This window comes from Ictalurus furcatus, chromosome 17 (genome assembly GCF_023375685.1).
Source record: "Ictalurus furcatus strain D&B chromosome 17, Billie_1.0, whole genome shotgun sequence".
Lineage (NCBI taxonomy): Eukaryota > Metazoa > Chordata > Actinopteri > Siluriformes > Ictaluridae > Ictalurus > Ictalurus furcatus.
The window spans coordinates 24260075-24272583 of record NC_071271.1 but is presented as its reverse complement, the minus strand read 5'-3'; the positions used below and the strand labels follow the sequence as shown (position 1 = coordinate 24272583).

The 12509-nt window shown below is 39.8% G+C and overlaps 1 protein-coding gene across 1 annotated transcript in view; it reads right to left on the bottom strand.

The window, feature by feature from the left end:
* The window catches only part of LOC128621061 (neurobeachin-like), a 60651-nt gene that overhangs the window by 28730 nt on the left and 19412 nt on the right, over positions 1-12509 (bottom strand). Inside the window, exons 6-10 of the mRNA XM_053646539.1 lie at positions 10983-11163; positions 10290-10405; positions 9048-9155; positions 7531-7699; positions 4438-4867 (exon numbers count right to left, since the gene is read on the bottom strand). Of these exons, the coding sequence (XP_053502514.1) occupies positions 4438-4867; positions 7531-7699; positions 9048-9155; positions 10290-10405; positions 10983-11163 (1004 nt within the window). The remainder of the gene's footprint in view (positions 1-4437; positions 4868-7530; positions 7700-9047; positions 9156-10289; positions 10406-10982; positions 11164-12509) is intronic.

Genomic DNA, 12509 nt, shown 5'->3' with positions numbered 1-12509 from the left:
TTTAATATTCACAGTATAATCTACCGATGGAGTCAAAGCAAGAAAAAGAAAAAAAAAAACTGCACCATACTCCATTTGAGACGTTTAATACTTATTATCGAGTAGTATTTAATCTTTTCAAAATGTACACGTTTCCAGTTTAAATCAGTAATCCCTTGCAGATCGCTCGGGTTTTATTCACCCTATCAGTGATCGCTGATTATTTCCCGCCAAAAAAAAGTGTTCTACTTCGTACACGTTTGAACGCAGATTTAAGGAGTGTTATCGTTTGACTGCTTAAGATATGACCATCTGATCGAAAACATCAAAACGCTTACATTATCAGTGGCATTTCTTGCCAAACAAAATGTTTTATTAATATTTCAGTATGATGTGAAAGATTAGAGAACTAACACTAGCTTGATTTAGGGCAGAAGGCAAGCACTCGGTGTGTGTATCAGTTCGGCAGCAGGGCTTAAACACTACACTGGGATTAGCCGAGGATGAATGTTTCCCCCTCTTGAAATGGAGACGGATAACTCGGAGATCTTATCTGAGCCCGGAATGTAAACACGCACCCAAGACGCTCAACTGCAATCCAAAGACCTTTTCAAACACAGAAATTCTTAGTGATAGGCAGCGCACAGGACTGACGTGACTTACGGCTTGCTTACAAACGAAAAATCATTATGGTGCTCGCATCTGGAAAGGAATAATCCAGGTATTTATCACGGGCTGACTAATATGCATTGCACTCTGTTGTTATGTCAGAAAGTTATCACGCAGTCAGAGAGAGAGAGAGAGAGAGAGAGAGAGAGAGAGAGAGAGAGGTCCTCATACTTTACAGAGACAGTGCTGAAATCATTCATATCAGTTGGCCTTATGTAACATTAATGATACGAGGAAGAAATGAATCAGATGAAAATACAGGTTAGCGCTTTTGACAGTAATGCTAATGCTTAAATATTAGCTGTCGTCTAGTTGAGAGGAATATTGTTGATGTTGAGCATGGCTACAGTGCCGGACCACAAAGTTCATCTGAGTTTATTCCAAGCAGTGCACTTTAGTTCAGCAAATTTTTAACCCTTTTGAGTCCAGCTTCCCAAAAGCATCGCAAACTTACAATTAAACTTACAAAATAGCTGCAGGCCATGTTTACAGTTACAGTCCATGTCCTGTGAATCCTGTGTATTTACTGTCCTGTGTATCTATTGTTTTGTCCTGTGTATCTATTGTTTTGTCCTGTGTATCTATTGTTTTGTCCTGTGTATCTATTGTTTTGTCCTGTGTATATATTGTTTTGTCCTGTTTATCTATTGTTTTGTCCTGTGTATCTATTGTATTGTCCTGTGTATTTACTGTCCTGTGTATCTATTGTATTGTCCTGTTTATCTATTGTTTTGTCCTGTGTATCTATTGTTTTGTCCTGTTTATCTATTGTTTTGTCCTGTGTATCTATTGTATTGTCCTGTGTATTTACTGTCCTGTGTATCTATTGTATTGTCCTGTTTATCTATTGTTTTGTCCTGTGTATCTATTGTTTTGTCCTGTTTATCTATTGTTTTGTCCTGTGTATCTATTGTATTGTCCTGTGTATTTACTGTCCTGTGTATCTATTGTTTTGTCCTGTTTATCTATTGTTTTGTCCTGTTTATATATTGTATTGTCCTGTGTATCTACTGTATTGTCCTGTGTATCTATTGTATTGTCCTGTTTATCTATTGTATTGTCCTGTTTATCTATTGTTTTGTCCTGTTTATCTATTGTATTGTCCTGTGTATCTATTGTATTGTCCTGTGTATCTATTGTATTGTCCTGTGTATCTACTGTATTGTCCTGTGTATCTATTGTATTGTCCTGTGTATCTATTGTATTGTCCTGTGTATCTACTGTATTGTCCTGTGTATCTATTGTATTGTCCTGTGTATTTACTGTCCTGTGTATCTACTGTTTTGTCCTGTGTATTTATTTTTTGTCCTGTGTATCTATAGTTTTGTCCTGTGTATCTATAGTTTTGTCCTGTGTATCTATTGTTTGGTCCTGTGTATTTATTGTTTTGTCCTGTGTACCTATTGTTTTGTCCTGTGTATCTATAGTTTTGTCCTGTGTATCTATTGTTTTGTCCTGTGTATCTATTGTTTGGTCCTGTGTATTTACTGTCCTGTGTATCTATTGTTTTTTCCTGTGTACCTATTGTTTTGTACTGTGTATTTATTGTTTTGTCCTGTGTACCTATTGTTTTGTCCTGTGTATCTGTTGTTTTGTCCTGTGTATCTATTGTTTTTTCCTGTGTATCTATTGTTTTGTCCTGCTTATCTATTGTTTTGTCCTGTGTATTTATTGTTTTGTCCTGTCTATTTATTGTTTTGCACTCGTCTCACACTGTTGTGTATTTGCACTTTATGTAGTCTTGCGTACTGTTCGGTGTTGCGCCATGGTCCAAAAGAAACGCCATTTCGTTCCAATGTATTCAAGCTATGTAGAAGAGTGACAATAAAAACCCACTTGACTTGACTTGACTTAAGCTCAAGAAACAGACTTGCTCTAATATTTAATAATCATCTTTATGTGAGTAGCACTGCTTTCAGGAAGCCTGTTTTGTTCAGATTTTCACTAAAAGTAAAACAGTCTTAGGCACCCTATTCTTTTAGTACAAATGTTGTTATAGATTTCCAAACAGTACATCCATCCATCCATCCATCCATTTTCCATACCGCTTATCCTACACAGGGTCGCGGGGAACCTGGAGCCTATCCCAGGGATCTCGGGGCATGAGGTAGGGGACACCCTGGACAGACTACTAACCCATCGCAAATCACAATCGCACACACATTCACACACTACGGACAATTTGGAAATAGCGATCAGCCTACAACGCATGTGTATGAACGAACTGGGGGAGGAAACCGGAGAACCCGAAACCCCGGCAGCGTGGGGAGAACAGCTCCACGAGAAGGCTTCACGCACAGGGCGGAGACGGGATTCAAGCCCCCAACCCCAGAGGTGCGAGACAAACGTGCTAACCACTAAGCCACCATGCCCCCCCCCCTCCAACCTCCCCCAACCCAAACAGAACGTTTCCAACAAAAAATGAACTGCATGAAGAATGTTTGTGTGCCAGTGAAGAAAGGAACATATTATGTAGCAGATCTTTTTTTTTTTTTTTAGATAAAAACATAATGAAGGCTGCTGTATTTTGCTCAGTAAACCTTACCAGCCAATTTACCAATCACCAGCCGCGAATTATACCCGAGACTACTCCTTCTTTAAAAAAAATCAATAAAAAGGAAAGGATTTTCACACCAAGTGTACTTTGGTCAGTTTATTACTGTTTACTGAACTTTCTAGTAAACTTCTTTTGCATGTACCGAAGATTTTTGCACAGTAAAGCAACTATATGATTTTTTTATTCATTAATTTTTTTTTTTTTATTATTAAACTTACTGTATACAAGTTTATGTTCAGCATTTTGACCTGAGAGCTACTTTATAATGTATGGCAGGACATCATAATAAAAAATAAAAAGTAGTAGTAATAATAATAATAATAAATATGTACTAATATTTATTTCAATAATATTTTATTGTAAATATTTTTGAAATAATTTTTATTTTTTCCCCAGAATTTTATTACTCAATATTCCAATATACTTTTGATTTTAAAGCAACGCAATATTGCACTTGAGAAATTACACCTCTCGGGTCAAACTGCCGGACATAAGTTCTCTATATACTTTCTCTGTTACAATAGAGAAATAGTTCATTTTCAGGAATATAATAAATAATATATATATTAAATCACATTTTCAGGTTTTCTCCTTTTATTATTATTATTTTAAATAAAACTTCGGCAAAAAAATTTTTTTTCTTAACTGAAAAATACGAGTTACAACATATAAACATATAAGTCGAGACAAACTTTCTTTTCTCGGGTTATGAGGTTATTTCAGCTTATGGGCAGCCATGAAAGCATGGTGCAGTCGTAAAATCACAGAACTGGTGTGAAATCTTTTATTAACACTGGTGTCTGACTAAACACTCCAAATAATGGTATCTATCTGAACTCGGCTGTCTAGCGGTCTGTAGTAAAATAGTGCTGTCTGTCTGTCTGTCTGTCTGTCTGTCTGGCTGGAGATCTGAATGTAACTGTTAACCAATGAAATCTATTACACACAGAATGAAGACTGAGCAACATGAAAAGACAAATAGAGATCATGACATTTCTGACATTCTTGAGACACTGCAAATCAATACTGCGGTTCTCCTGACTGATCACCTTTATCCTACAATGAAACATTTCTATCCTGATGGGCGTGGTCTCTTCCGGGATGACTCCGCCCCCATCCACAGGACACCAGAGCTCACCGAATGGTTTTGATGAGTATGAAAATGACGTAACTCATATGCTATGGCCTTCACACTCATTACATCTCAAGCCGACTGAACCCAAGTTCTGTACCTGTCAAATGAGTGGAACTGCATGGGCATCATGGTCTGCGTCTCCCTCTTTAACACCTGGTTTTCAGGATATGTTGTCGGTTCAGGGCTGCTCTCACTGGCATCCAGAGGAGCTGCTACCAGACTCTTGAGGATCTCCTTGACGTTGATGCCCTTGTTGGATTGGCTGATGCTAGAGATGGAGGCAGCAGGCTTAAGGAGATCCGCTTCAGCCAGGTTCTCCTGGACTTTAGCCTCTGGTGAGAGGGTGCAGAGGATCCCACGCAGGCCGTCCGGTCCTCTGGAGCCGGGTTCCAGTTCGGCTCCGTTAAACATGCAGGACGCAGGCTCGTCCCCGAGACCAGAGTCCGAATGAGGCAGAGACACTTCAGCATGTGGATCAGAGACCAAGGTGGGATCTTTACTGCTGTCTGAGTATGTCAGCGGGTTTTCTGTTGAAAAAAAAAAAAAAACATAGGCATCAAGACAACGGTAAAACAATCTGATATTTCATACTGTGTCCCAAAACTATGTACACATTCGCATGCACACAATAACCAACACGTAACAAATCAATAGACGAGTGAATTTCCTCCACCAACTTCATTAGGACATTTCAGTGGAGTATCTGACATATAGCTGACTCCAGAATTATTGGCACCTTTCAACAAAAATGGGCCAAATTGGCCGTTTAAAATGTTATACAATTATTCAAATTACCAAGAACGTTTGGTAATGCTTTACATTGAGGTTCTGATTATTGAACACCTTCAAATTATAAACCAATGTTCAAACCCTCACGGAGGAAAACGAAAACAGCTTAATGACCGTGCTTGCTTGCTAATGCTTCCATTAGCTTACTGTCTTAATAATGGAAACGTAATGTAAAGCATTACCTTTTTTTGCTGTTGTTGTTGTGTTTATTTTCATTAATATCTTTAAATCATCTCCAGAACCTGTATTGTTGACCAACTATTGCATGCATGTCAAATTTATTCATCATCTGTCACCATGACTAAATATAACAAAAAAGAGACAGGTGATTATTGAACTGTTGAACTGTAAGTCAGCTAACATTCATCCATCCATCCATCTTCTATACCGCTTATCCTTTCTTCAGGGTCATGGGGAAACCTGGAGCCTATCCCAGGGAGCATGGGGCACAAGGCGGGGTACACCCTGGACGGGGTGCCAGTCCATCGCAGGGCACAATCACATACACACTCACACACCCATTCATACACTACGGACACTTTAGACACGCCAGTCAGCCTACCATGCATGTCTTTGTACTGGGGGAGGAAACCGGAGTACCCGGAGGAAACCCCCGCAGCACGGGGAGAACATGCAAACTCCACACACACAGGGCCACGGTGGGAATCAAACCCCCGACCCTGGAGGCGTGAGGCAAACGTGCTAACCACTAAGCCCCCATATTTAAACATTAAGGCATTAAGCAAAAAAACCAAGCCGAAAAAAAACAACTTTGGATATCTGAAAGAGTCAGAATGTCAAGGAAGATGATGCTTCTACTGTGTATTTAACAACAACCGACATTTCTGTAATATTTCTGTAATATTTCTGCAAAGGGTTGATTTTCTGTACTATATCTCAATTAATACTGTTAAAATACTTAAAGGTTTTTTTTTGCAAGTTTTTGAAGTCAGTATTGTCAACGCTTAAGGTTAAAATGAATTCCTTGAGTGTAAACAACAAGGCTTGGGCAGATGTAGCCAGACTTCACACTCTCACACCCAGCTGTTTTCCAAACACTCTGCCATCCTGATGAATATTCATGTTCTGCTGCTAATGAGGCCAATGCATCCTTCTGGAGCTCAAGATAATGTCTAAATCCCATCTTGGGCTCAGATATTTGTCTCCTGCGTAGCATCTGAAAAGATCCCACTGTCTTGATTTGTTTATTTTTTTTGTTTTTTTGGCCTTAAGTTTATGAGGCAGGACAGGAGCCTGTATGATCCCATTCTCCTCTGCTGGATTGCCTGCCTAATGGCCACTGACAGTTAGTGCTGGAAATAGCAACGCCATCTCCTGTGTCCTCATATGCTGGCTTTGTCCATTTCTCTCTCCCTATAATGCTGTCACACTCTCTCTTTTGCTCCCTCTGGCTCATTCCTTCTTTCCTCCACCCCTCATCTTCATCACATTCTTTGAAGCTTATTTCATCTCCGCTCGTCCCTTCCAACGTCTCAAAACTGAAGAAGAAAAAAAAAAAGAAGAAGCCTTTGATAAGCCTGCAAGTCAAATTCCACGAGTCCTTTTTTAGGTGAAGTGTGACTGACGAGCTCAGCCGAGTTCCTTCATGCACTCACTAGTTCAATTCCACGCCGCATAATTAACAAGACATGTGGATTTCGGGAAAGGAAAGACAGAGGCGCCCGGTCAATGATTGAGCTTGGCTTGAGATGATGAACCGCAGAGAGAGAGAGAGAGAGAGAGAGAGAGAGAGAGAGAGAGAGAGAGAGAGAGAGAGACTACTGGTTCTCCAAAGCCACTTGAGAAAACTAGAATTGAACACACTAGTTCTAAGAGCAACAGCTTTAAAACAGAAAAAAGAAAAAAGAAAAAAAAAAGTACTACGCTCAGAAACAAGAAAGATGAGATAAGCTAGTTATGGTCAGTGAGACATTAAATGTGCCTCAGTAATGAGAATGTATGAGAATGCGTTTGAGAATGATATCCTTCCCCGCCAGCAGAGGTCACTGTTTCATAAATAGTAGTCTGCTTCCCTCATTCACACCCGGGTTATTTCCTGGTTCATGTATAGATCATTTTCTCCATTCGAATTTGCGAATTCTGAATTTGCGAAGTCTTGCCACCCCTCCTGCCTTGATATCACCATTAGATGGTCCTTTTCCCAGTACACCGACCATTACCTGACTGGTTTCACTGAGAGTTTGGATTATCCTTTGAAGAAACACCAAGCACATGGACCATAACACTCTCTGACTGATTTTTTTTAGCTTTTCTATACTCGGCATAGATGGTGTACAAAAAAAAAAGGCTTGGTCTGAAATTGTAAGCAATCTAATAATAATAATAATAATAATAATAATAATAATAATATGATGATGATGATGATGATGATGAGCAGCACCTGTGCTCGTGGGAGAGTTGATTTCCTGGCGAATGCTCCTCCCTAATTGGCTGAAGGCCCTGGTCATCTCGCGCTGTGGCTCCAAGATGTCGCGATACTTCGACACCATAAGGACAGAGATGAAATAGACCACAGCCAGGGCCAGGAACTGCGCCTGCTTCCCATCATCCTATAAAACACATCGCAGCACTCTTCATGCGAAACTGCAGAAAAGCTACACTGTTTAATCTGCAAGTAATATCTTAATACGCAACTCTATATGGGTTTTTTTTTTTTTTTTTTTAAATATATATAAGGCCTTGGGAGGGTCAAGCCCATCAATCAAATATTTACGTGTAAAACATAAATATAGGCTGTGTCTATAGTGCATTAATTAGAGTGATAAATATTGTATGTTGTCCTTTTTCCAATTAAATTCAGTCTAGAGTGTTCCAATAAAATACATTTCCAATGGGTTTAAATTCACTGACCATTTAATAATAAACATTATTATTATTAATACAAAAAAAAATTGCTAATATATAGAGTGTTCAAATTGTTCGGTCTGTTTGATAACTCCTGGGAAATATAATCAGCTTTTTTTTATTACCTTTCATATGTAATATTTCACATAGACCCTTTAAGCTATATAACTGCACTGTAAATGAAGATTTTTAAGATACATGATATGCTCTTTTGTAAGTAAGGAGGGTGCCTCAGGGTATAACCCCAGTGACCAGGAATAATACAGTTCAGTACACTAGTAGTTACTTGTCCTTTAAGTAGTCCTTAGTAGTCATTTACACGCAACAGCAGAATACTAAACCAAGAGTTTAAGGGATTCTTGTATTAATAGAAGAAAAAAAAAAAGCTGTCAGTTTGAACTTGCATGTTGACTTCCTCCGACTTTCATATGTTTTGTATAAACAGTTTCTGGAGTTTCTCAGTTGCCTTGCTGTATATTGTTTTTTTTTCTGAAATATCTGTTATGCAGTAATTCTTCCAGCCTGTTTGGGCAATCGTAGCCAGTTTTTATTGGCACCTTTGTTATAAGACTGACAGATATGTGTCTGGCTTCAAATCAGGTCTGGAGACCGAGACAGACATCGTGGGGGAAAACATTATTTTCTTTTCTGATTGATTTGCATTATGTTTTGTATTGTTGTCTTGTTGAAGCACGCACTCAGATTTCATTTATAACTGTTTGGATTCGTTGTTGTTGTTGATCAAGTGTAAATTAGAGGTCAATTGTCCCTTTTTTTTTTTTTTGAAACTCACAAACCATTTTGGGGGGGGGGGGTACAAACTTTTGCACTGAATCATATATAAGTCAAACTAGCATACTTCTAATAAAATGGCAAAATAAATGTGTTGCTTAAGGAAGAGATTGATAGGAAAGTCTTCGAGTAAGCCTTTAAATTGCCGCTCGCTTATATACGAGCAAGCCGCAGAGATACACGCGGTTTAACACAAACACACCCTTCATAAGAGAATGCATGGTAAAGCGAGCGTTTTGATTTCCCTCCGTTGTCACTTACGACATCCCGGAAGACGACGGCACGCAGACGGTTGATGTCCACATCCTGCAAGAGACGATCTGGGTCCTTAATGGGAGAAATGTTACTGGGGAAATTCTCTATGGAAGTCTAAAACAGAACAATATGTATGTGAGTCAACACACTTCATCTCAGTACAGTGAGCTTTCACTAACACATTCTCACTGAGGGTAGAAGCAGCAAGGAGCAGACTGTGTCAGGCCGCCGTTTCGGGGGGGGGGGGGGGGGGGAATGCAGAACTACAACGTTTTAAGTACATAGTAATCAATGTGCAGCAACTGCTATAAGAATAGAAAGGAATTTACTATATGAAAATAGAATAGAATTTACTATAGGAATAGAAGAGAAATTCATATAAGAATAGAAGAGAATAGAATGGAAATTGCTATACGAATAGAAGATAATAGAAATTACTATAAGAACAGAGGAGAATAGAATTTACTATAAGGAATAGACGAGAATAGAAAAAGTAGCACTGAGCGGAAACGGAATAGAATAGTGAAGTCTGTAGCGCTATTATAGTAACGCTATAGCTAGAGAGATGTTATAGCGATAGAATAGAATAGAAGTTACAATGAGAATAGAAGACAATAGTAAAGAATGAAAAAGAATAACGTAGTGATGAGAGGAAATAGAACGGAATCGTAAATTCTATAGTAATGCTAGAGTAAGGCTTTAGCTTTAGAAATGCTATAGTAATAGAACAGAATGGTATAGAATAGAGCAATGAGGAATATGATAAAGAATAGAACAATAACTGCGACGACATTATAGTATGCAATATAGTAATAGAATAGAACAGAATAGAATAGAATAGAATAGAATAGAATAGAATAGCCAATCTGTCTATGCTATAGTTGGTTGGAAAGTGAATAGAAATCAAATCTGTTCTCACAGAGAAGACCTGATATTCAGTACAGAGAGAGAGAGAGAGAGAGAGAGAGAGAGAGAGAGAGGGGAGAGAGAGGGGAGAGAGAGAGAGAGAGAGGAGAGAGAGAGAGAGAGAGAGAGAGAGAGGAGAGAGAGAGGGAGGGAGAGAGGAGAGAGAGAGAGGAGAGAGGAGAGAGAGAGAGAGAGAGAGGGAGAGAGGAGAGAGAGAGAGAGAGAGGAGAGAGGAGAGAGAGAGAGAGGAGAGAGAGGGAGGGAGAGAGGAGAGAGAGGAGAGAGAGGACAGAGAGAGAGAGAGAGAGGAGAGAGAGAGAGAGAGAGAGAGAGAGAGGACACCTTGCAGGAGCTCTGCATGCTCTCCAGAGTTTTCACACTGGACACACAGGACTTCATTCCCCTGTCCCTGTGACGCTGTCTGCACTCTAAACAATTCTTCACAGCCACACAACACACTGAGAGAGAGACAGAGAGAGAGAGACAGAGTGAGAGCGAGACAGAGAGAGTGAGACAGAGTGAGAGAGAGAGACAGAGAGAGAGAGACAGAGATGAGATGAGATATTCATATATCCTATGGTATACATGTCAGTTTTGTAGTCTGTGATACCGCACTGCATATAAACTTATAAAAGCTATAGGAATTGTGGCAAAATGCAGTCAGTGTAATACACTAAAGACACACTGATAGAGAGACAGCGGAAGAAATAAAAAGATTGAGTGAGTGAGTGAGTGTGTGTGTGTGTGTGTGTGTGTGTGTGTGTGTGTGTGTGTGTGTGTGTGTGATGAATACAGTCTGGCAATGAACAGAATAAGAATAGAAAAATAACTGGCTGAGACTGCAGCATGAATAAAACATTATAGAACTCATCTCAACATCATTCTAGAAACCAAACAAACAGAAATGCTGCTTTTTTTTAAAGTGTCAAAAAAAACAACAGTGCGGTCTACACAGTAACGGAGCCGCACTGTTCATGAGTGTCCACTGTGATCTCTCACACACACACACACACACACACACACACACTGACTGACCAAGTCTGAGACACTGGCGCATCAGTCCTCCAGAGGACATGTTCTTCTCTGCCTCAATCTCGCTGAAGTTGAGCGAGCTGCCAAACACCAACACGTCCACCATGGACATGAGGCGAGTCAGAAAGGTGACGGCTGTGTCCGAGGACATCCCCTGCGTCGCCTCTATCCCCTCCAACTCCGCCTGATAAACACACACACACACAAAAACACGTAAACAAAACCTAAAAGGAGTTGCCAATCAATTAGGCATTTTGTATAATATTCGTGTCTTTATCTAACGGCCCAGAATTACACTGCACACTTGTTTTAATAGGACTGCGATTGTGCTGAAATAAGGTTGCAATAGAGTTGTATTAGACATGGGTGTGGGAGTGGTAGTGGTAAAACTAGTCTAAAGGGGGGCAGTGGTGGCTTGACGGTTAAGGCTCGGGGTTACTGATCGGAAGGTCGGGGGTTCAATCCCGAGCACTACCAAGCTGCCACTGTTGGGCCCTTGAGCAAGGCCCTTAACCCTCTCTGCTCCAGGGGGCGCTGTATCATGCCTGACCCTGCGCTCTGACCCTAACATGCTGGGGTATACGAAGAAAAGAATTTCACTGTGCACGTGTATATGTGAGCAATAAAGACTCATTATTATTATCATTATAACTCGGGGGGGAAATTATGTTATTGTATTAAAAAAAAAAAAAAAAAAAGGAGGTGGGGCTTGAATGAAGACGTTCTCAACATGCGTGGTATCCAGCCAAATTGTCCTTTAAAAACCACGTGACATTTTCTTAATGATGTCCAATTATAGACTTTAAGGTGATACCACAGCAGTAAAAATAACTAATAACTCGCTGGTTTATATAACTATAACAAATAAATAAAGAAACAAATAAATAAATAACCCTGGGTGTTCATCCTCTAGGACAGCATTTGTGTACAGTAGTCAAATTTCTCACCGCTACGATTGTAACATAAGAATGGATTAAATCAATTCCGCGATTATATCCGATAGTTCGTGTTTAACGGACGAGCCAACTGTCCGAGTTCTTTCTTCTGATTCGCCTTCAAGAAAACACCATTTCAGCTTCACGTCTGCATTTAGTCTGTTCATCGCTCACAATCTGTGACTGAAGTGTGTTTGAAATCGTGCTCCGGCAGCAGATTTTCATTGTCAGACCTTCTCGTGCATAACTATTGCATTTCTGACCCTGAAAACAGCAGCTGGGTTAGAACAGGAACGGGATTAGTGATACACCGGCGGTATACCAGGTTATAAGCCATGATTGCAAATTGGAGTTCAACTGTGGTTAGTTTGTGGTCCTCTTTCCTTCCGAGAGCTTCTGTAATGGAAAAACACTTCAGAATGAACACTCAGGGGGGTCTAGAACCACACTCTGGCTGGCTTGTCATTGTGCCCAGGACACTTGACCTCACCATCAACTGTGTAATAAATTTGTAAGTGACTTCACTAGAGGAATATTAAACAATCCTCTCCACAGCTTGAGAGAGAAAGCAAATAAACTTATACTCTCTGCAAAA